General features: G+C 38.5%; 1 protein-coding gene across 1 annotated transcript in view; it reads right to left on the bottom strand.

Annotated features, from left to right (window-relative positions):
• LOC124257419 (protein odd-skipped-related 1-like) overlaps positions 1-23,361 on the bottom strand; it is a 32,631-nt gene extending 9,270 nt beyond the window's left edge. The window contains exon 1 of the mRNA XM_046691467.1: positions 23,218-23,361. Within this exon, the coding sequence (XP_046547423.1) occupies positions 23,218-23,290 (73 nt within the window). The 5' untranslated portion in view covers positions 23,291-23,361. The remainder of the gene's footprint in view (positions 1-23,217) is intronic.
• Positions 23,362-26,933: the final 3,572 nt, after the last annotated feature.

The following is a 26,933-nucleotide window of genomic DNA, read 5'->3' on the forward strand; positions in this document are numbered from 1 at the left end:
TAATTATTTACAATATTCAACAAAATAACGAAAAATGCCGTAATGGGAATTACATATGTTTCCATGTTCGTTAAGGGGTGTTCACACTTGCATCAACGCCTTCAATAAGAACACAAACTCGCAACAACCGCAAACAGATATGTGTGAATTTATTTGATTATTTGCTACAAATTCCATCTGTGAAGTATGAGCTCTACGACAACAAAGCTGGCCGCTCGTTACTTGGTGTAATCTGTTTACAGAAGTGCTTATCACAGACCCGCTTACACGGAACACCGGCCTGAGAAAGTAGGCACACTTTGATGTACCCGCAAACCGTCGTGCACCCGCAAATATACCCACATTGTTTTAGGTGTACGAGGCCGTACTCACAGGGAATTATACACATTGCTGATTGGGAGATGAACCATTTCGAGTCCGTCCCATCGAGGCTTAACGACTTGTTTACAGGGAAATGGGAGGAAATTCACAGAACCGACACTGTCAGTGGTTCGCGAAATTTGTGATTGCTGGAAAAAACTTTTTCAAAACAATTTCGATTTATCTATCTGCAGGAAAATGTCCACTAATATATTTATTGTTACATAACGTATTCCTTAAGAATATGTCGAATAAGTGAATCCAGGATATTACTATGAACACAGAGCTCCGCCCTATTGCCGTGGGAATATTCAAATATATTGAATATGAGGTCATAGTGCCATCATCTAAAGACATTTCTGAATTATTTTAGAGATGGGGGTGTATTTTTTTAATTTTGTTTCAGTTAAAGTGTTACGATAAAGGTCATGAACTCAGAAAATTAACTTATGGTACACATCATAAAAACACATAATATACTCATGCCAATAATGGTAATCATCCCCTTCCCCACCCAACCCCACACACACACCTCACACCCCCACCCCACACACCCTCTAAAAACATTGAAGGGGGTGACAACCATTATTGGCATGAGTATATGTTTGATATAGAACATGTAACAACATACATGTTTGTTTTATTCCAGTGATACAATTACATCAATAATGGATTACATAGCAAATGGTTTTCTAGAAAAAAAACTGTGGTTTTATTGTTATTGTAGAAAAAAATGTTACAAAGTAAGACAATAGCCTCTCTTTTTGTGTGAACCCCTTTTATATGTTGAGAACGTCTCTAATAAGTATTGATAGTTATATCTTGTATTAGCTATTATGTTTACAGCATGCAACACATAGCAGTAGAAATCAGAATGTTTGTTATAATAAAGATCGTCAGCGTAATGGAGATAGCAGTGTTTAGTTGTACAGTAAACATGTCTAAACCTGCTATATTTAACATACACACTGACACAACCGACGTGCATAATGAGCAAGCATATAATATACTCTGTAAAGTGAATATCCTCGGGAGATAAGAGTGGCATCCGCTAAGGATATTCTCGGCGGAGGGCAGTGCAGTCGTGGGAGAGGAGGGGGTATATTCTCCGGGGAGGAAGGGGGGTGTATACCTGGTGGAGGGGGGCGAGTAATTAGTACTGGGATTTTCTGTTGATTCTCTGTTGATGTCTACCACGTACTGACACTAAGAGGACTGAATGATTGCGATCTTGTTTTTTAATTATATGTCTAGTTACGAGAGATAGTCGAATACGCCAGAGTAAGGGTCAATATTTATTCATTTCCTATGATCGATGAACAACACCTGGGTACTACTTCAGGCTATCACTTCATGGTGTTTAAAATAATAATTATCCGTAAATCGCACATATTCACCTCATTATGGCTCCTACTGTCTATCTGCTGGAACTGAACGTGAAGCCCATATTTTATTTGTGTTGGAAAGGCTTTCATTTTTAATAATAAAATTAACGCCATGTATTCTTCATATGGTAATATGTAAACAGTGAACAGTAAATATAATAAATTTTAAAAATGGTCGCCGGGAAACCAAGCCTTTATATCACATATTCTGTGTTAATCTGGTTCTGTCCAAACCTCAAGTGACTGAGCTTATTTTATCATTCATTTGAACTTCGTCCATTAGGCCTCTTATACTGAATAAACGCGTCCCTCTTTCGACAGCTCTCTAACTGTACAGGAAATATACATGCATAAACCTCTGTAATCTCCACCCAACTTGACAGTGCGGCAAGTATATGACCTTCGGGACAATGTTTGATTTTCCTGATTGTATAGCTTCACATAATACCCGTAAAATCTAGACAAATATATATTTCGTTGTTAGATAAAATAACAAGATGTCGTGGAGAGGTAATTTGAACATAAAGATAGTGGTGGTCATTCTCGTGCGGCCACAGAAGCAGGTTGACTGGGGGTTTAGCAGCCGGTGGCACCTGTGGACGTACGGGCAACTGTGGAATATGGGAAGACCTATGACAGAACAGTATGTTGACGATGATTTGGCGTTATTTTGTCTACAGGTGAACTAATGAAAAACGTGTGATCAACTTTGAAGAAAGTTCACATTGTGTTTCCTCCAAGACGCGCTGATGTATTTCTCTTAACCCACAGATGTGAGGTACATGTATTCTCAAGGTGAAATCTACCGTGTCCTGTTTTAAACTAAATCAGGTCTAAAACATATATCTATGGTATTTTGGTACATTCTATTCAACAGTTAACATAATCTATTATTGTCATCTTTGAATACAACTCAAAAGAAATTAGGAACATCTGGTTCATTCGTAATACTGTTCATCTGCCTATTATGACATGGTTACCATTTCACTTCTTTTGAGCTATTTCTAAACGATATACTGCTCAGGCAGGTGCTTCGTACCAATATTATCAATCTGCTGCTAAATATGTCATTCGTACTCTCTTATTCTTCCCATATAGCTATCCCTGTTTTTCAGACTAGACATGCTTCAAAACAAATGCTGAAAGTTGGGTTAATCAAAGATATGAACAGAATTGGTTCCAAAAGACCCAATCAGTCTCATCTGGTTTAATTTGTTAAATCAGCACAAACAGAATAATTAGAGTGGACGTGACACGGCCACGGGGAGGGCGCAATAAACACGACTATATCATATCTTGCTTCAAATTACCCGGCAATAGAGAGCCCCGCGTGAGATTTCGCGCCACATTTAGACAAGACAGGGAGATGTGGGGTTGTTGACACACGTCATTACGGGTATACACAGGGGACTCCCCTCTACTGCGCCGCCCCGCACCTCATTAACATACCCACAGCAGTAGATCGGTGGGAAATGTATTGCACTTCCTACGAGGTTACTGTCCTTCAGTCTCAAATATTTCAGTTACCTTTGCAGTTCCAAATGTTTGCGTGTGTGTATTTAAAAAAAATGTTTTTAAGACGGCATAGCTATTAAATTCTCTGTGTTCTATTAAAATGCTTGCTGTTAAGTCAAAATTAAATCAGTTAACAGAGTGAGAGAGAAATATCTAATGATTGCTTTAATTACGATATGACCGCCATATACAAACATTTGTGGTGCTGCAACTGACAATGCTATTTCGTTTCAGAAGTAATGTTTATTTTAGGAAATAAACTGGTTGTCATTTCTTAAGAGACCACTTAAATTCTCAAAGACATACATAAACAGTGAGATGTCGTAGTTTTTAGGATATTGACTGGTGGAAGACTTAATGTGCGCCCGTTTGTCTGCTGTAGATAAGATATTTATAGTAACTGGCGATAGCCCGAAATACTGATCACATCGATATCTTCTCTCATTTGTTTTGTTGTCACATCCTTGTGTTTGTTTGTGTTTAAATTGCTTGGAATTATCTTAAGACTGTGATATGTAGGGTATAGGTGAGCTATGTATATTTCAGGTGGCAACCTTGCCAAGCCGAATTTACGTATTGGAAATATATTTAAAAAATTGTTTTGATAAATTGTCTTTTCATGCAAAATAGAAAGTACTCAGAAAATATATAACCGCATGTCATGTAAAGGAGGATATCGAGTCCCCTAGGGAAGACATTGTTTTGCCTCGAGTTCGGATGTTGGTTACAAATAGAACCTTTTACCTATCGCATATATTACACTGCATATATTCCGTATTGCATATTGCGTGTAGTATTACTTCTGATTGAATGAGGAACCCGATTTTTCGGAGTATATTCTTATTCCTTCATCATCTGTAAGAATATACATGTACTCCGAAACATAACTTACTCATATTACAGATATTGACATCCATAAATGCCGCCTCTTTTCACAAGACTTAGTGTTCAAAACAAAATGAAACATAAGGGAAACTGAAAATAGAAATAGCTATGTCAGATTAATTTACGTTATAATGATATATGCACATCATATAATATATACTTAATAAAGAATAAGGTTTCTGCTTTAACTTTGGATTGCACATATAGGTTCACGTATAGAGAAGTTTAGTCACAGTGGGGAGAGGGAAATTGAAATCGCACGTGTTCAGGTGTGGTTGAGACAGGTATTACTGAATATACACAGCAGATTGGCATCAATTAACTGTGATTTGATACATCTCGGGCTGTGTATTTAGCAACGCTTTAGAACAAGCTCACACCTGACTAATTAATCCCACTCAAGTCTTTGTCATCAATTGTGAGCCAATCAGTGGCGCTAATTGCATCAAAAGCCCCGCCTTGCGAAACACGCTGTTGTTATTGTCGACCGAGAAGGTGAAACCGTTGTTTGTAATCACTCTAACGGGGACTCCTTTAATCTGGTCCGACGTTTAATTGGCAACAGGTCACCCCAACCGAGCGACCACGAGCCTCGATACGGAGATATATTCCCTTGTCTTGTGATTAATTTGCATAATTGTCTCCCGTAAACTAGTCCGATAAGACATGATACTCTGCTTTGAAGCCTCTACTGCCTGACCAATTTGATATGGTATTTTATTAGGAGTTTATTGGTTGGTCATAACTGAACGCTTGATGCCGACATGCGAGACGGGTTATGTTCAGTCAGGGAGATAAGCGCCACAGTAATTGTCTTGTGATATATCGCGATGTATCTCCACTATCATAAACCGGAGATCACAGTGGGGGTGTTCTCCGACATGGGGACACTACGGTGCTGCGTTCTCTACTCAAACCGCAAAATAATGGCTGAGGTATGGTACACTGAACTCTAGGAAAGGTTAGTATTTTCGTACTAACCTACTGTTAGACACCAGGGATTGCAATTACGGGTATGAACTAATGAAGGCATTTTTTTAATAAACACATAGGCGGATCCACCAACCCCCACCCCCTTTCTGTTCTGAAGGATTATTAAATGACCATTGAAACTCTCGTAAAAACGGGTGAAAATCAACAGTGCACCCCCTTTCTTAACTGTTCACATCTCTCCCCCACCCCCTTTTTTTTATCGAAAAGTTGCATCCGCCCCTGAAATACACGTTCAATCTGAGACTACATAACAATATTCGTTAAATTGAAGAATGAGGACAATTTTTATGGATATACAACTTCTTTATTCTGTATAGGCGACGTTTCGACATAGATTCTAATGTCTTTGTCAAGCACTTGCTACTTTCTTGACAGCGACATTAGAATCTATGTCGAAACGTCGCCTATATAGAATAAAGAAGTTGTATATCCATAAAAATTGTCCTCATTCTTCATCTCCTCAACTTCTGGAATGTCCATCAAAGAATCAACTTTGTTAGATCCGATGCAATATACAAACACTGATCTTAGTCTGTCTGTCTGTATTTGAAGACGTTTAACAATTTATTCTTTGTTTAACGACGCCAAAATGTGTTGTTTTTAAAACAATTGCACGTCCATCCTTCCTCAATAACAATGTACTCGATCGGAGGGGAAGTTACAATTTTAGTAAGAGGCAACTTACTGATTGTGACCTGATTAGATGTTTATTACTAGTGGTGCCGGGATTCAGTCGTACTGAGTCGATTACTGCGAAACGTCGACTTATGATTCACGCTTACGTAACTCACTAGTCTCCAAACTGCCTGTTTCATGAATATTCATACACACAACATGATGAATATTCATGACTACTCCATGAACTTGAGATACGCATATATTCAGGTGTTAACAAGAAACTGTATCGGTTTCACCGTGGTACCAAGCTACAAACGATGTGGTAAACATATTCACTGTTTGCAACGCTAACCGTAAACGGACGAAGATACATGACTTATGGCGAGGCATTCCGCTGGCGAATCGGGCGTTATTCCAGTGGCCGGAGAAGCGGATGCTTCTTTGTACACAGAACGCTTATTGCCAGAATTTGAAGATATGAGGTATATAATGCATGGTTGTATATTATTATATGTTACTATAGGTGGTATTCATAAACATGAGTTACGAGTGCTTTACCCGAAAGGAATGAGTCGGTAGTGGTTCGAAGCAGAGATATATGGTCTCTGTCCGAAGTTTTGGTCTGCGTGTAACGTGTGCCGCTGTTACGCTGGGCGGCCTCGAAACAGCCAACTAGGGCAGAGGAACGAGGTCATGCCCGTATGGAGTTTACCCCCGCAGACGTTTTAAACTGGGCGATGTATTACGTGGGACATTTCTCATTTCTCATAAGTTATATTTCACTTTTAATTTAAAAAAGCTCCCATACATTAGTCTGGTAAGACGGTAGAGCATTACGTTAGGGTGTATGAGACCAGCTCCTATGTTCCGGATTTACACTGACGTTCTCACATCTGTGCAACTGCGCAATATTTGGGTTGGTTGGAAGGGTTATGCAAGTATATTGAGGACATGTACTCCATAAACAGGCTCTTAAGTCATGTGGGAACTCCAAGACCATGGCAGGTAGTGTTTCCACAGATTATGTGAGCCAGGAAAACATACATCCTATCGGTGAAGCTCAAACTTTTTTTAAGGGAACCCAATGTCAGATTTAAAAGCATATGGATATTTGTGAGGCTTGGGAAATTAGTTCTAATCACAGAACGTGGGAACACTGAGGTCTAATCCTGCAAAAACACGTCACGATATAAGCTCAATGTTTCAAAGAGTCCAAAGGTCAGGGCTATCGACAGAAAATTTGTGTATTTTGTAAAATAATGAAAAAATATTCTCTCAGGAACATGTCTAGAGTATTTGTAAAAAACAGCAGAATCTGATAACGTGATTAATGCGCGAAGTTTGACAAGTGAAAACACATTTGTTTGGAAAATATTTGTGAGAAAGCGCATTTTTTTCAGACTTGATTATTTCATGATTGGACATTTGCTTAGAATTTGAACCCAGCAAAACTTGTCTTGTTTCAAAAAGAAATTAGGGTTTACGGCCGGCATGAGTCGGTTGAAAGTGGTTTAACGTCAGACTTATCTTTCTTAAGACAAAGTAAAACAAACAGAATTGCATACACAAACCACATGTGGCTGTTTCACGATATTTCAACAAGGACGAGTGTTTGTCTTGTATGTTACGTGGCAACGAAAACTCAGACATAATTCTGCCGACGTAAAATCAAAGTCTCATGAGAAAGTCATTCAGCCTAATAACAGTTCAAGAAATAGCTATAAACAAAGTTTAATTGCGTTTGTTTTTCCATTTGTCATGCCAAACTTGTTTGCAAAAGAAATACGAATAAATTAATAAATAGAAGGTTTGCAGAATACGATAGGGAACCCCTGGTCTGGCGTCGTAACGCATCATGGCGAAGCGATTTGAGGACATGGGAGGTCTTGGCTCTGTTAAATCTTGATTTAACTGTGACATATATATTTAATCTTATAAACATTCTCTCTAAAAATGTCCACTCAGGAGAAAAATTAATTTGTAGAGGTAGGTTAAAGTCAAAAGTCGCCAACTTGCAATAAATAAGACTTTGTCGGAGAAGTGAGAGTGGTGAGCGCAACTTGACAACACACTCTGATGTCATGGAGATAGCTGGAACTATTCTTCTTATCTTTATAAGGTGTCCATGATAACACCAACCTAGTTTATACATCTTTTTCCTGGTCTGAATAAATGTCATTGTCTCTAAAACCAAATCAAGTTACTACATCTTGAAATTGCGCGAATTTATGACCAGAAAAGTGAAAGTTCACGTCGATGTTAATAACCCGATTACAAAAACCGATTACATGTGACATAATGCAAATGTTAGGCATTTATTCCATAGAAAATAACAGCTTAGATACGCATTCTTCACGATACAAACACATTTGCTGCGCTGTTGGGAATTTGTGACGGGACACCAAGAATAGTTAATGACTGAAAGCGAAATGTGGTTGTCAATTCTTGTTACCAAAGACCTTCTTATCAATATACCTCTCATGCTGGGACGGCCATCTTCATATTTCACGCAGTGCGACGTTTCAAATGGCATAAGTAAAACCAATTTCTATAATACTTTATGCTGCTTGGCGGGTGCTTACCGAATAAATAGTTCTAAGTCATGATAGATTAGAGTTACCCGCCCTTGGCGCTTAAGCCAGCGCATTTCATACATACAGCACTAGGCATATGTCGCTCAAAGTCGATTTCTTTTCCTTTATCGGGCTTATATATCTGGACGTAAGATTTTTTTATGATACACATACGTAGAGTTTGCATTTATAATCTTAAAATAGATCTGCCAGTGATTCAATAAATCTCAACCGTTTGACATCGCATGCATTTCTGGTCTCAACACTGCTGTCAAAGCTCACCCATATCATGTTAGTCATTTCTGATAAAATACTAGTAAAATATTATTATAATATGCTATTATTATTATTAATATTAATGAAACCAGTTTTGTGTGCCCGCTGTTCAGTCGCATGTCCCTAGAACTATACACAGATAATTTTTTTATCATGGTCATTTTCCTTGCCCGCTCTTTTAATAGGGGAATTTTTCACGATGTACTTTTCAGGAATAAATGTAATTTAAATATAAAATGAAATAAAATTAACTCACAGCAAAAACAAAAGTAAGTTGACCACTGTTATGATAATGACAAATTTCCTGACACTGTGAAATATTTTCATTTACTTGATGATGATAAATAGTGGAACCCAGTAGTAGATATGCAACTTATATTAGATGAATTCTAGCTTTGTTTCTTTGTTCATATAACCGATGTTCTCGCATAAAACGTACAGCACTTCTGTTATACAATCCACTAATTCAATTGATTTAATGTCGTAATTCACGACATCCCTCGCTAAAAACTATTACTGTCGGTAAGTGCAATTCATAATAATTTACGTAATCATCACCGAATGCATTTAATATTACGAAACATGTAAAAAGAACGTCGTATATGTGTAACGTACAGTGCAGAATTTGCACATTTGCAACAGGTGGTATATTGGCAGATATTATTTTAGTACTACTTGAAGTGTTCTTTCTTCATTGACATAGCAAATGTGTCTTTTCTCATACAACGACACGCAGCTGGGTAAGTAATTAAGGTTACGAAAAAATGAATTATGCGGTGAGTGTTCAATTTCAACTACATGCACGTGGTGATACTTACACCCTTTAGTGGAACACTTGTGTGTTGCGAGTCTATCGCTAAATAAATTGTTGATTTTATCCATTTACCACTGGTAATAAAAAAGGGTATCATGTTACAACTATTGCTCCGTATGTGTGCGCAGACACCCTGTGGGCGTGTAACGTCGCCCCGTGAGCTATCCGTGTTATTGCATAAAACGGACATCCACAGTTCAATGGACCACTACGCCCTTTTTCACATCCACCTAAGTTAAACATCGGTCCATGTTGGTTGAACAGCATACAGCGCCTTCACCCATCGCGTCGTTCCGGCGAGTGGCGACTTACAACATCCCATCGTCAAACAGATGGCTTAGAACCGATCGTGCGTTGCAGTGACAGAATCGCTTTTGTTCTCGACAGAGTTTTCTACTTTTTTTCTCACGTATTAAATACCCTCAGTCTATCTTCCATCCGAGAGCCTAATTTAATCTGCTGATATTAGTGCGATAAATTATCGCTGAAGAATCGAAGTGATTACGTCTCGCAAATATATACACACGGCGTATCTAGTTCCCATGGTTACCGAGTCAGTGACCTCCTCGCTCAGATGTATTTTTTGTTTGAAATGTTCACACTGTCACAACATGAAATACGACCCCAACGCTCCACACAAATGGCTTCATTTACAAATGGGCTGGCGAGGAACAAAGCGAGCTTCGTTTTGAATTTAGTTTACATCGTTATCTCAACTGGCTTTATTGTCCAGCCGCACGGAATACAACAGACGGACGGAAAAGACGTCTCAACATTTGACTTGAAAACGAAACTGATATCAAATAATTCAGGGAATCTTTTTATGTTTTTACCATAAAATGTCCTATACAGTTTAGTCCTTTGGTAAACTCGCTGTAAATGTTTTCATAGAAGTAGATAAGTCACGTGATCATGTGCTGCGGATGAACCGGAGGTCACTCGTAGCCTATCTGACCTAGTACTGCGATCCCGGACTCTCTTCATTTAACTCAGTTATTAAAATTTATTAGTGTAAATGGTTATATTCCACAGCATTAGAAAATATATTTTTAAAAATATTGTGTGATGAAATATTTTATGCAATATATGTATAAACTTCAGAAAATTCTCTTCGTCTCGTGTTCCAACGTTTACATATTGTCGTCTTACTGATTTTTGCAGATTGGCCGTTAGGCGTTTCAATGTGAAAATTTAGAAGAAAAAAATCACAAGCGCGTTTTTGGAGAGACTAATTGTAGATTGTTACATCGTTATTGTCAATTATTACCCAACTCTAATTTCTAGACGATATCATATTTCTGTCTTAAGCCACTATAGAACATAAGTGATCATAATTATATTCCCAGCTAGTCATAAAGACAGGGTTACTTCAAAAAGACGGACTAATAAAGATACATAGATTACAAAATAACGGAACATATACATAACAAGACAACATGATGTATCAATTTGGCACTGTCTAGATTAAATTTTACCGACCCGTTCTCACTAGCTGGTGTGGGTGGTTAATATTGTTACAAAGACATTTCTCAAATAAAATGTTCCACGTGATAATTTCCGATTTTTCTATTAGTTCAAACCAGACATTATTTCAACCCGTATACATTGACAAGTGTGCAATATCTTCCACGAGAGAAAACTAACACTTTTTATGTACCCGTCTTTTAATAGGTTTTAATCCGGCAAAGATATACCCCTAGGTTTATACAAAAGTACACGAGTACATGTCATCATTTAAATCGATAATATGTCAATTAATACCCATTTTGTTAATTATTATATGAATATTCAGGGTCCGTGTTCGAGCCTAAGTTGTCCTGCATACATGTTTATGCACTATATAGCTGACGCATTGTGACAGGCGGAGATTTTAGGGAGCAAACATTTGATTTCCAGACCACGCCGGAATTGTTTCTAAAACAATGTTCAAGACTCTGTTCAATTGTAATGTATTTATATATTACATATTCCTCGGATTGTAAGGGAAACATAACTTTCCCTTTACTTACAAACAAGTGCGCAAAGGGTACAATTGGTTGTTTATATTTAGTCCATTTAAATGAGCACCTGTTCATGGGGGGAAAATAATTAAACATGATATAAGTGCTGCAGATCTTAAACCGTAAATTCCCGATCACACACGTCCTGATTAAAAAGGAATGGTTATGCCCTTATCCAGACTCTAGTTTAAATATCGGAATCTGCAGGCCACTGGTTATACTGATCTGAATCCTTTCATAAATTATACAGCAATAACAGCAAATGCATGTTTATATGTTATTTTAGTAAGAAGGGTGGTGGGATTCACATGAGCACGCCGCCGCTGGGTTTAACAGTAACACTTCACTATAAGTAGGTGGGAAACTTGAAAGAGGATATTTAAGTGATTATCTATATCTGTCCTTGGGTAATGAGAAAAGTAGACATATCCTGACATTCTACATGTTGGTCAAACCGCCTCCGTGGTGTAGTGGTTAGAGCGTCCGCCAGGAGAGCGGAAGGTCGGGGGTTCGATCCCCGACCGCGTCATACCCCAAAACGTTAAAATATGATACTTGTTGGTCCCTGCCTGGCGCTCGGCACTAATGGGTACAACAAGGATCGGTCGGCTCAGAGTCAGTATAATGTGTCTGAGTGGGGTATTCATGCTTCACTGCGGCATGGTATCTCAGTGAGCTAGCACTATAAAACCAGCTTAAGTCTGGGCTAGTACAAGCAGCCGCACATACACATACACACGCATGCACGTCGTCATATGAGCGAAATATTCTCAAGCACGACGTTAAACCCAAAACTCTGACTTACAAACACAATTAAAATCTGGGCGAAACGGTTATACTCAGAAACGCCGACTTTTATATGATATTTCATCATTCAGTTATATTTACTACATTAAGAACCTAATTTATAATGTTCAGGAAAAGTGTAAAAGCTGGACTAGAAGAATTCGTGACTTTCATTTGTATTTCATTTTCTATACAGAACTGAACATTAGTCCGTGATAATTTGTCAGGTAAGGGTACATTAATTCTCGTTTATAATCGAACACGAAACACATACAATTATTATCAAACAGTCAAACAATGGAACTGTGGTCATATCTTATTAGAAAAGATACTAATATTTAACATATCTGTTGGCGTCCTGCGCCAAGACGCTGATTGTACACAATTAAAACGTGACGAAAAACGATATTATATGAAATAATATTATTGAAACTAAATTTTCACTGATTCTTTAATGACAATACAGTTGGAGTAATTAGGAAAGGTAGGTTTGAGACAGGCACTGTCATGTGGTTTTTGTAAATAGGTCTAGTGTCTGCTCCTCCTCACTTAACTGCGTGTCTGGGGCTGCAGAATTTTAGACGCTGTTTTGAGATTTCATTTCCCGACGAGTGAAGTGGTGGATCTCTCAACAGGAGTATGAAGCACTGGGTGATGGAGAGCCCTTCACACGAGTGGGATGAAGAATTCAGTTGTCCTAACCTCAATGTAGTTGTTCTAGCCTTAATAAATGAAAGTATCTTTTTCTGCATACATCCCATAAAACTGAACAATCTGACCTAGGGCTCAGTCAGTTGATCACAAATGATGTCCTCTGTCACCCATCCATACATGCACGCGCAGGCAGGCCTACGGGTTTTTCGGGTTTGATCGGCCAACATTATGGGTTGTCAATTCCCAAAGCTTCGCATCTAGGACCGCTACGTCCACGTCTCAAAAATTAGCGTCCAGCATATTCGCATTCAAAATATACAATAACGTCTGTCAAACACGCACCAATTTCTTCATATTATTACAGTTAAAAAAATAATTGTAATAATATGAAAAATTATAATGTTCTTCGACTTCTTTTAAACAGCAAATAATTTTTTTTTTCATTAAAACTGAAGTTGTTCCTCATTTGTGGGTCCTCCAAAGGGTGTTTGTGCTAATCATGTTATTCAACACAATATGTCAATGCCTTTGCGAATCGGAACAGATTTGAAAATAAACAGTAAATATTCCGTCGATCGTTACCCCGAGGTGCGTATTATGGCGTCACAACGGTGTTTTTGTGCCATTTCTATGTTGATGGGGTATTGCAAAAATGGAAGTCTGCATTGGAGACATATGTAACATTATAACTATTACATCTATTCTTAAACTGGAATTTTTATTTTTATAAATAATCTTATTCAAAATATTCGAAAAGATCCCTGCAACATATATCGATAACTATGCCACAATATCTTACCTCCAACAAAGCCGTGAAAACGTGGATTGTCAGCTGTCCAGAAAAGACATTCAGCAAATTCAGACGATCTCTCTTACCTCGTCGTGGGTTATTGTGTGACGATGTATACTACATACGTTATGTGCTATATACACAACACCTATGAATAATTCATGGCGATAGGGGGATGGTCACAATAAACACTGGGCTGACACGGGTACGGGTGTGTTGTTGACACGATGACACGCTCGAGCGGCAAGTGCATCGCCTCGTTCTGCTGGCTGGTTCACTGGCTGTGTGTATTGCCAGAACTCTTGTGACATTCTGGATGATGCCACTCCGTGCTGTCGTACATACTTCAGCTATATCTGAGCACCTGTATTAACCCAGTGCAAAAGCGGGTGCACCGAAATCGTGAAATCAATCTCCAAAGATAATCATAATCATAATCATAATAAATCACCATCATCATCACCATCAATAAATGCATGATGCTCAGTTGAAAAGAATGCAAATTCGTAAAATGCAATACAAAGTTTTATTTGTGTATTGCAGAGAGTCGGTCGGTTAAGGACTGTTCCGTTTTATTATTTTTGGTTTGGGTTGTTTTTAAAAACGGCCCAAAAGCAACTCGCACTTACATATGTCCAATAATGAATAGTTATAACGTTTTTAGCTGATGCACATTGTATAATTACAGAAATGCATGGTCCACTTGAGACTGGCATGAGAGAGATAGGTATCCAGAAGACTTACGACACTTAATTCAGTCTTATTTTGCTTTCAGCTAAATTAATTACATTGTTTAAACCAAAACCTTTGACATTAAAGTGTTCATGGGCTTATTAAAATGGCACCATATTTTTTATTTCACCTAAATTTCAAAATATGTAATTCTGAACTGACTGACATTCCCGGTGATAAAGTCTGTTTTTCAGTGTCGCAGCTGAATACTTTAACACTATTCCTTTTTATCTGTCGGTTTGACTTAGAATTTTGATTTTAAAAACTCACCCACTCACTCACAATAGGAATATTGGTATATATTTGCAGTCTGCGTTTGTGTGTGTGTGTGTGTGTGTGTGTGTGTGTGTGTGTTTTGGGGGTTGTTTTATGTTCTTTGCTTTGTTTGTTTGGTTTGGGTTTTTGTTGTATTTTATAATTTTTTAATTTTTATTATTATTATTATTTTTTTTTTTTTTTTTTTTTTTTGGTGGGGGTGTTTGTCTTTTTTTTTAATGTAAATGAAAAGTCTCCTGTATGTGCCTAAACTGTTCCATGTAACTGAGTTACATGTTCTACTCTTTTTGCAGAAATGTGTATTCGATACGTTTACTCAGGCCCTTCATCTTCAGACTCCTCACAATTTATCTCTGTACTTTATACGTACAGGCGATGTCAGCGTAATAACTCGCACTTATACTCAGGCCCTTCATCTTCAAGCTCCTCACAATTTATCTCTGTACTTTATACGTACAGGCGATGTCAGCGTAATAACTCGCACTTATACTCAGGCCCTTCATCTTCAAGCTCCTCACAATTTCTCTGTACTTTCTCTGTACTTTATACGTACAGGCGATGTCAGCGTAATGACTCGCACTTAACAACTGACTGCGATCTTTGTTCCGGAAAAAAATAATTTCCCAAATTAATAATCAATAAAATGTGTTAAGTTCTAGTATTACATAATGTTTTTCACACAGTCCGTTTTCAAATAATACTAATATAAACAAGACATAAATATATTTTCTATAACTTTTCCCAGATGTTCAACACGAGATAGTATCTATTTGAAACAAATGACAATGAGAAAACGTTTAGGGTGTTATCTGCTGACAAGCCGCGCGTTTAATAGCTGGAAACCTTAGCTTGTACTCGGGCCAGGGGTCCTGCTGGCTCTGATAGTGTCGTGGGGTACCGGCCGTCGTACCAACTCCAATACCGTGGCTGACACCGCCTCCATCAAGTTAGGCAACGGGGATGTCGGGATGTACAAGTGTGCTTTGTTCAACAACGCTTATGCTCACGCTAAAGTTAGTGCAAAGCAACATATAGTCCCGGAATTAACATATGTATTTGATGAAATAAATAGTATCTCAATGAGCCCTCGAGTATTAATTGAACCCTTTTAACTTTTGACATTCAAGATGATGGTGGATAAATTGAAAGAAACAGAAAATGGTTATTTCATGGAGATGTGCTTCATACAGATGTCATAGTTATGATTTGGACCTTAAATGTTTCTGCTCTTTTAGCCAAGCAGCGTTTGTCAGCTTTTGTCAGAAGCAGTTTTTAAGTGTTTTCTTTTAAATTTGCTTATTACATGTATATAACAGCGTAATCAAAAATGTTCCAGCTATATGACGCCAGCCAGTAAATATTCTAGTCTCAACCAGACAATCAAGTGATTTATGATATGAGCAACGTCCACGACTTCGGGTGCAGAGACACACTGAAAAGTAAACCTGACCACCCAATCCACTTACTCGCCTCTCGTGGCCGGCATAGGTTACCATGGGACCGATAATACAGGGCGTTACATGATGATGTAACCCAAGTTACACAAGTTGAGGGTGTAACAGTCTCATTACAGATGGTTTAACGCGTAAAGATCCGGTCAGAATTGGTCTATTGATATATAATCTATACATAAATTTACATGCTGAGGGGTATGTTTTAGCTGTAACGAATTTATTGAAGACGAAGAGCATGTATACATGACGTGTGACTTCTTCTCACAGTGTCCCATATACGATGATTTCAGTATAACTCTTTTTACAAATGTTACAGCTAAAGTGTACACGTTTAAACATTGTCAAATTACGAAAAGTTATGCATGCGTACTTCTCATGCAAAAACCTGCCTTTCAATACTACATAGAAAACAGAAAACATATTGTATATGAATATATTATTGCTTTAAGATATGTTTAGTTGCCTGCCTGCATATATGTCCATTCTTTACGGTCTCTCATAACTCAATATGAGCGGCGCCGTATCATATACTAAGACAGCGGGGACGAGACGCGCGCGCGTTGGGTGCGTGCGTGCGTGTGTTATGAGTGTCGGAGGAGGCGACTAACGGGATCAAATGGTCAGGGTCGCTGACTCTTCACCGTATCCCAAATGCGTAGACCGATGCTCATAATGTCAATCACTGGATTGTCTGGTCCGACTATTTACCAAATGTCGTCACGTAGCGGGCGTTTAACATCAGACCAACTCCTGCTTGTCTACTCCCATCTCACCCTTCACCTCACACAATCCGGATGTCCTGCATGATCTCAGCTGTAAGGATTCAATCAGCAGGACAACCATGCAGACTAAATCCGGGATTGGATAATGTGAGTCATTGACTGGTCGTGAACAATCTATGCACAAATCAACAAAGAAACGTTTCCATGGATTGGATAAAGAGAACTGAATACGCATTTTTCCGCTTCATTAATTAAAAAACAAACAAACAAAAACAACCCAACGTATTAAGAAACAAAATGTTCTTTCATCTCTATGTGGTAATACATGAGTCAGACGTAAGAACCCACCGGAAAAGATAAGAAAAGCAATATTTATGGATGTGAACTTTATTGTGAATAACACGACGTTATGCTTGCTCCTTCGTCTGGAGCATTCCACTTCTAAATGCCCTTCAAAGATTTGAACCGAAAAAGTCTTTTGACTAAGATCATGTACTCCATATTGTCAAATTATCCATGCTCGTTTGAAAATTGGATGTAGTGATGAATCTAACAGAGCTAAACATTTCAATTATACCGTTTAAATTAAGAGTACCCACTTTTCTTTGTCTGTCCTATTTAACATAGCATCAAAAGATCCTTATATTACTGTGCAGTGTGCAAAGGATTTTCATTAGTAAACGGTAACAGGAAAATTTAACAAGATAACTTCTGTCCATGATTTCATAGAAAATAAAATGTAGGGGTACACTGAGAGGAAACATATATATTTATGTATATGGATAGGTATGTAAGTGTATATACATGTGAGTATGTATATTTACATTATATCAATGGAATTATGTTGAATGTTAAAAGACGATATGTTTAAGCAAATGTCCACGCTGATATGGATAAGATCTAACTGCTTGTATATTACATCAATAACATTTTGGTGTAGATCCTTACAGCGTTCTCAGGCTGGGATGGACGGGGTAAAAACGCATTTAGCTTATTATTTACAAAACAGTAAAAATATGCTGTAGTGAAATTCACGAACTGTGATTTTCTTATCTTTTTGTATGTCTTTTTTGTATGTTTGTTGGGTTTTGGGGGTTATTTTTTGTGTGTTTGTTGACAAATTCATTTATTTGCTAATATACGTCCTTTTGGAAGCTGCGTACTGTGTATGATAAATAGTAGATTTATCATGTTATTCAGCATAATATTTATTTCACTGTCAATGGTTGAATCCCAAATCTGCTGAGAACAAACATATCATTGATGAATAATGGAAGCTGACTGCAATAAAAACAACAGACCAACTCTAGAAAAAAATTGTTGTTTAAGAAACCGTCATCATTTATTTGTGCTTGTTCCCAGTTTGTTACAAGGGCGCATTGGCAACTAAAGGAACAGCGCGAAAAGCGAGATGTACGTGCGTTAACGGGTTTAAGAAACTGTCATCATTTATTTGCGCTTGTTCCCAGTTTGTTACAAGGGCGCATTGGCAACTAAAGGAACAGCGCGAAAAGCGAGATGTACGTGCGTTAACGGGTTGTCAGCAAACTGTTGAGCTGGCGAGATGACACGTACCACAGCTGCACAGGCAGTGCGCTGTATGTACTTAGTAATTGCATACTTGGGTCACCCCCTGATATTTTCATCCTTGAAAACATCATAGACTTTGTAAATTATAGACTTTCATTTTCTCTCACTTTGTCAATCAGCAGTAATCACATGTCTCTGACGTCACTAATGCACGTGCATCTCGCTTTTCGCGCTGTTCCTTTAGTTGCCAATGCACCCTTGTAACAAACTTGGCAGACGTACAAATAAATGATGACAGTTTCTTAAACATTTATTTTAATTTTGTGACCAAAATTATGCACTTTTTTCTAGAGTTGGTCTGTTGTTTTTATTGCAGTCCGCCTTGGTTTGATTCTTTTATGTGTATTTGTTTTTGTGTTAGATTGCAATTCATCGGTATCATTTTGTCTCAAACGGACTGTACATTCCTTCGACTTTACCGAGGAGCAAGAATGAATGCACTACAAAGTTGTAATTAAAGACTACATCTTAATCTACTCCGATGTCTTCTCTAAAATGCATATTTGATACCCGTGTCTGACTTTATGGAACAGATATACTAAACAAACACGCAATCTGAGGCTGGATAATGAGTCGATACGACTCGCAAATACGATTTACCTCGAAACCACCAATGATCCGACAAAACATGTTGCTGAATAGATGCCTTTGTGAAAACGATTCAATGCATGGGTTCAAATGCGATAATATCAGATGAATAGCAATAACACACATAAAATCAGAGTACAAGTGAACATATAATGTGAATACCGATTTGATCATAAAATACCGATTTGACATATAAAATGAGAGTTCAAGTGAATATAATAAGTGAATGTCGGTTTGAGCATAAAATACCGATTTGACATATAAAATGAGAGTTCAAGTGAATATAATATGTGAATACCGATTTGAGCATAAAATACCGATTTGACATATAAAATGAGAGTTCAAGTGAATATAATATGTGAATACCGATTTGAGCATAAAATACCGATTTGACATATAAAATGAGAGTTCAAGTGAATATAATATGTGAATACCGATTTGAGCATAAAATACCGATTTGACATATAAAATGAGAGTTCAAGTGAATATAATATGTGAATACCGATTTGAGCATAAAATACCGATTTGACATATAAAATGAGAGTTCAAGTGAATATAATATGTGAATACCGATTTGAGCATAAAATACCGATTTGACATATAAAATGAGAGTTCAAGTGAATATAATATGTGAATACCGATTTGAGCATGGAAAAGCTCAATACGAAATCATGATTATTATTATTATAACGAAAAACAAAACAAGTAAATACTTGTAAATACTGAAACAATTCGGGAACGCCAATATGAAATATGGAAACCAATTTAATTCGCGAATGGCAGGGTAATGTGTGACTACCGAAAAGGTACAGAAATGGCAGGGTAATATGCGAATACTGTAACAATACGAGAAATTGATATAATGTTGTAATGTTGGAATACCAGAACAATATGTGAAAGCCGATATGTGTGAAAAACGAAACAATATTTGATTGCTCATATGATACGACTCGTGAAGATTGACTTGCTTACAATTGGTGCTTAGCAACCTTTCGTGTCATAGGACGGGATCATGGAATTATAACTTGTTTTTAGCCACGATATGGCTGAAATATGACCGATGTGACTTAAAATGTTAACTCACTCACTCATTCACAGGAAGGGTGTGGGGGTGTGTCAGGATTGCTGATTTGATTGATGCATGTAATTGCATCCTAATTGCGATGGTCAATGTTCATTGTGTCAACCGTTGGATTGATTATTTACAGATTGCCACCACAAAGCTGGTATATCGCTGAGTGGAGTATTATATTATAAACAAATTATGTGTATACCGAAATGTGAAATTTGTAAACAAAAGAAAGAGTATGTGAATGCTGATGTAACATGTGAATGTCGACAACGGAAACTTGGACATTGTATGTCTGAGATAGGGCGTACGACATATGAGACTGAGCTGGTAAATGATATGTCTGAGACAGGGCGTACGACATATGAGACTGAACCGGTACATGATGTGTCAGAGATTGGGCGTACGACATATAAGACTAAGCTGGTACAAGATATGTCAGAGATAGGGCGTACGACATATGAGTCTGAGCTGGTACAAGATATGTCAGAGATAGGGCGTACGACGTATGAGACTGAGCTGGTACAAGATACGTCAGAGATTGGGTGTACGACGTATGAGACTGAGCTGGTACAAGATTCGTCAAAGATGGGGTGTACGACGTATGAGACTGAGCTGGTACAAGATACGTCAGAGATTGGGTGTACGACGTATGAGACTGAGCTGGTACAAGATTCGTCAGAGATGGGGTGTACGACGTATGAGACTGAGCTGGTACAAGATTCGTCAAAGATAGGGCGTACGGCGTATGAGACTGAGCTGGTACAAGATATGTCAGAGATGGGGTGTACGACGTATGAGACTGAACCAGTACCTGATATGTCTGAGATAGGGCGTACGACGTAAGAAACTGCACCATGATGGTACGTCCTAAATAGGGTGTACGACGTATGAGACTGAACCAGTATGACGTATGCCTGAGACAGAGCGTACAATATTAACCAGTATGACCTATGTCTGATACAGGGCGTACAATATGAACCAGTGTGACGTATGCCTGATACAGAGCGTACAATATGAACCAGTTTGTCGTATTTCTGAGACAGGGCGTACAATATGAACCAGTATCACGAATGTCTGAGACAGGGCGTACAATATGAACCAGTAAAACGTATGGCTGAGACAGGGCGTACAATATGAACCAGTATATCGTATGTCTGATACAGGGCGTACAATATGAACCAGTAAAACGTATGGCTGATACAGGGCGTACAATATGAACCAGTATATCGTATGTCTGAGACAGGGCGTACAATATGAACCAGTAAAACGTATGGCTGAGACAGGGCGTACAATATGAACCAGTATATCGTATGTCTGAGACAGGGCGTACAATATGAACCAGTAAAACGTATGGCTGAGACAGGGCGTACAATATGAACCAGTAAAACGTATGCCTGAGACAGAGCGTACAATATTAACCAGTATGACCTATGTCTGATACAGGGCGTACAATATGAACCAGTGTGACGTATGCCTGATACAGAGCGTACAATATGAACCAGTTTGTCGTATTTCTGAGACAGGGCGTACAATATGAACCAGTATCACGAATGTCTGAGACAGGGCGTACAATATGAACCAGTAAAACGTATGGCTGAGACAGGGCGTACAATATGAACCAGTATATCGTATTTCTGAGACAGGGCGTACAATATGAACCAGTAAAACGTATGTCTGAGACAGGGCGTACAATATGAACCAGTATATCGTATGTCTGAGACAGGGCGTACAATATGAACCAGTAAAACGTATGGCTGAGACAGGGCGTACAATATGAACCAGTAAAACGTATGGCTGAGACGGGCGTACAATATGAACCAGTAAAACGTATGGTTGAGACAGGGCGTACAATATGAACCAGTATATCGTATGTCTGAAACAGGGCGTACAATATGAACCAGTAAAACGTATGTCTAAAACAGGGCGTACAACAAGCTTAACTATACGCACATGGTGCATGAGACTGGACCAGTAGATAACATAATGACCGGGCAGATTGGGTACAGAACATGTGAGACTGAACCATTTTGAAATTAGAACCTATGAGAAAACGCACATTACAAGAAACTGAGAAATGGCAGGAAATCCATCTGTAGGACGGGAGGGATGCAGTTGTGTGTGGGGATGATCTAGCGTTTTCCCAAGTTTAGGTTGCACCCATGTGTGGGTCTTACTGTACATACTACATCCGGTTTCGTTCTAAGAATTAATAAATTGAGAGATTTTGTCAAACAACGAAAACCAGTATTTTTACACATAATACTTCTCAGTATTCTGTGTGAAGTATTTTAGGAAGGAAGTATTTATAAACTGATTCCTGAACCAGCCATGATGGTGGACATGTCTCTCTCACGAGGCCACATCAATCTCTCGTAATTAGGGGTGTTAACCTCATCATATAGATAATAGAACCGCAAACACATTTCATGAAGTCAAACTTGAATGATTTATCTTCTAATCATCGTAATAACTGCGCCTGGATGATGTTTTCTAAAAATGTGATGTAATGTTTTTCATTTATAGAAAAAGCATGCATTTTGCGAAAAGTTTAAATAGAGTTGTGAGGAATTCAGTGGCAGTATCTAATTCAATTACAATGTTATTGATGCATCATCATCCCCGTGTGTACCAGAATATTCCCTGTTTCGCGCCCAACTCATGTCATAATGTGGCCATATAATTAGAAAACAACGACATCGCCACATGAGCAAAACGTAACGTTTACAGACAGTGATGACGAAATACGTTTCTCTGAAATCATGAACCGTCTATGTATTATCATCACCTCTGTGAATAATTACTCGAATTAATAATTAGGAAAACAAGATTAGTATATTTGATAATCCTGGTTAGAAAAAGGATTTAATAATTCAACCAAGAATGACTGTATAAACATAATGGGTAACGTATGACCTTTCAGTATCGTCTTTAATAAAACAATTAAGTATAATGAAGAACAATATGTATATGAACAGTTATTAAAAAGTTAATTGACCTGTTATTGTTCTAATTATGTGACGACGAGATACAATGGTTTCGGGAGTTCGATTCCTAATATGAAATATTTCAATAACTTATAACATATTTTCAAAACCTTTAAAGTATTTTATGAAACACTTAAATCATGTACTCACCTATTGGAGTCAAAGCAGAATTGTCGTTACAATAGCTGCGGGGCCCATTTCTGATTAGGAAAGATCTGGGCATACTGACGGTGTGAGTTGCTATGTCGCGTGTCACTCGAGAAGACACGTGTAAAATGAAATATCACTTTCGATAATGATAACAGATGAGGCTCTCGTCTGGGATATACTCAGAGCAGCGCATGCGCACATGTCGTCTGATTTGATCGAGTCAAAACAGTGACGCATCAAAGTTGTAAACATCAGCTTCGGGTATGGCAGATATTTTTATAGTTTGGGCCACTTGGCATGAACAGCTCGTAAAAGTGACGACCCGATTCATTGTTTTTAAAAATATGCCGTTATTCCTCAACGGGATGGTAGAAAGTGTAAATAGTGACAGGTATTGACTTTTGTGCTACACACAATTTATCGAGCGAAAAATATCATGAAAACGATATGGCGCCATATGTAAGTTGTGTTTGTTTTCATTTTGTCACTTTTAAATTCAGTTTGTGCGAGGCCTACTCTTGGTTGATCATTGATATCTTTCACCGAGCAAATGACAATGTAATGAATATATGTTTTTGAAATAAAACTCATTTTGACTCTGTACTTACAATGTTTATTAATGCAGACTTGTTCTCATCACTGTATGGCTGGAATAGTGCCGATGTGACGTAAAGTCCAACTCAACTCAACTCAACTTCACCGAGCATTAATTATCAATGAGTGAGTGCGTTTATGAGTACATCGTTACCGACTAATCCTTCATATAAACTGGTAATTGATGTTGGGGTACTGCTTCTCGTAGTCTAGTCTTGGTCAGTAGTAGTAGTAGTAGTAGTAGTTAGTAGTAGTAGTAGTAGTAGTAGTCGTCGTCGTAGTAGTAGTAGTAGTAGTAGTAGTCGTAGTAGTAGTAGCAGTAGTGGTAATGTAGTACTAGCAACAGTAGTGGTAATAATAGCTGTAGCAATGATACTAGTAGTAGTAGTAGTAGTCGTGGTGGTGGTGGGAGTAGTGGTAGTGGTGGTGGTTGTAATAGTAGTAGAAGTAGTAGTAGTAGTTTTAGTAGTAGTAGTGGTCTTTGTGGTGGTGGTGGTGGTGGTGGTTGTAGTGGAAGCAGTAGTGGTGGTGGAGGTGTTTAACGCCGTACTCAGAAATATTCCAGCTATTCCAGTTAGTCTATACCAGACAATCCGGTGATTGATATTATGAGCATCGGCCTAAGCAACAGGGATGTTAAGATATGCATCATCAAAGTCATCGAGCCTCCGTAAGTCGCCTCTTACGGCTATCTTCACGAGTCAGTAGTAGTAGTAGTAGTAGTAGTAGTAGTAGTAGTAGGAACTGTCGCCGAGTAGAATGACTCGTTAATCGCCGCATTCAGTCACAGATAGTCAATCCCGTCTGGATATTATGAGCACTGGGTGTAAAATAACGTCAGGCAGACACAATTGTAGAAATAGTAGACACTAATAGTTAAAGAGCATAGGAAACTAAACGTCGGGTGGAGTCACAAGCACGTTAGCCTGAATCATTACACGTCATCCACACAAATGCCCCTGCTTTGACCAAATCATAGAGATATCCTTGTAAGTGAGTCATTTTAGAATCAAAAACACGTGGCCTGTCTGAATCCGGATTTTCAAAAAAAGCAAACTTGGTTCACACCTCGTGTATCTTGATTAACTAATTTAGAACCATTTTGTACTTTAAAGTCTGTTATTTACGATAAACTGTGAAGAGAAGACACGGGAGAGATCAACAACTGTTAAATACTACCACCGTGCCTCTCCCCTCTCCACATCACCAGCCCCCCCCCTCCCAACCTCTTCCAAGCAAAGCCTCACTAAAACCACTTGCTCGTCTCTCAGTGTCAGTCCTTCCTCCCGACATATCGAGGGCTGCGTTGGCGATTAGCGACAACATATAATGACTTGATGATAGCGTAAGATAGCCTGGTACTTGGGCTTCAAATGTCCTCGCATCCTATAACACATGTGTTGATTCCAGTCGGAGAAATCCTATCCCTGGCGACGTATTCACGATGTCCATATATAGTGTACCATGTGTGAATCAATGATCACATGCTGACATTAAATCTAACATGCTTCCCGAAAATATCTGCTATCTGTTCTCGGTAATGACAATCTTTCGCCTCTCTCTCTCTCTCTCTCTCTCTCTCTCTCTCTCTCTCTCTCTCTCTCTCTCTCTCTCTCTCTCTCTCTCTCTCTCTCTCTCTCTCTCTCTCTCTCTCTCTCTCTCTCTCTCTCTCTCCCCATTCTATAGCCAGTCTGTCTTAACGGACCCCATTCTATAGTCAGTCTGTCTTGACGGACCCCATTCTATAGTCAGTCTGTCTTAGCGGACCCCATTCTATAGTCAGTCTGTCTTAACGGACCCCATTCTATAGTCAGTCTGTCTTGACGGACCCCATTCTATAGTCAGTCTGTCTTAGCGGACCCCATTCTATAGTCAGTCTGTCTTGACGGACCCCATTCTATAGTCAGTCTGTCTTAGCGGACCCCATTCTATAGTCAGTCTGTCTTAACGGACCCCATTCTATAGTCAGTCTGTCTTAACGGACCCCATTCTATAGTCAGTCTGTCTTAGCGGACCCCATTTTATAGTCAGTCTGTGGTAACGGACCCCATTCTATAGTCAGTCTGTCTTAACGGACCCCATTCTATAGTCTGTCTGTCTTGACGGACCCCATTCTATAGTCAGTCTGCCTTAATGCCTTAAAGGACCCCATTCTATAGTCAGTCTGTCTTAACGGACCCCATTCTATAGTCAGTCTGTCTTAGCGGACCCCATTCTATAGCCAGTCTGTCTTAGCGGACCCCATTCTATAGTCAGTCTGTCTTGACGGACCCCATTCTATAGTCAGTCTGTCTTAGCGGACCCCATTCTATAGTCAGTCTGTCTTGACGGACCATACTCATTTATCTGTGTCTTCTCTTACACTTCCACCCTTCATGGACCCAAATCCTCAGTCACTTTTTGCCCACGTCATATTCTCCAGTTCCCCTCCACACATTTTGTCGTAGGCGAATCTGATTCGACGAATCTCCGGCTGTCAGTTTCACATGGAAGTATACATGTGATAAATGATATCCGTTCTTTCTTTTCATTTCTTTATATTCAAAATCAGGATATTCCGTATACACACAATTCTTTGGTAGTGGCTAATGTATTGAAATATGTTTTGGTTCCTGGTTCATGCAGACTGAGCCATTTAGAGTTATCGAAACAAATTGCCGGGCAAACGAAATCATACACCATGTTTTACTGATGGTGATTTATTTGATACATATACCCTATGTTTGCAGTGTTTTTGTGACTGTTTTAAGCCGAGTAACGTTTCGATAATAAATTATTTACAATTGATTGTACAAATTCAGTTTTCAAATGCACAAATTCAGTTTTCAAATGCACAAATTATATTTTCCCTGGCGTATATTTTGGTTGCAAGAAGTGACTGGGTAAGATGTTGCTTAGATACAGAATTCAGTCTTTGAATCTACTGGGCTGGATTACACATAGGTACACAAACTGAATATCGAGTGTCCAGTAGCAACGATTAGTTAGTGAGTGAGTTCGGGTGAACACGGCTACAGCGCGGACACCCTTGTGAGATGCAGATCATGGTTCACATGTTACTCAAGCCATAGAATAACAACTAGTCTGTAATATGAACATATTTTACAGAAAATAACAGTTCA

This window comes from Haliotis rubra, unplaced genomic scaffold, assembly GCF_003918875.1.
Source record: "Haliotis rubra isolate DU_JTF1 unplaced genomic scaffold, ASM391887v1 Scf66, whole genome shotgun sequence".
Classification (NCBI taxonomy): Eukaryota; Metazoa; Mollusca; class Gastropoda; order Lepetellida; family Haliotidae; genus Haliotis; species Haliotis rubra.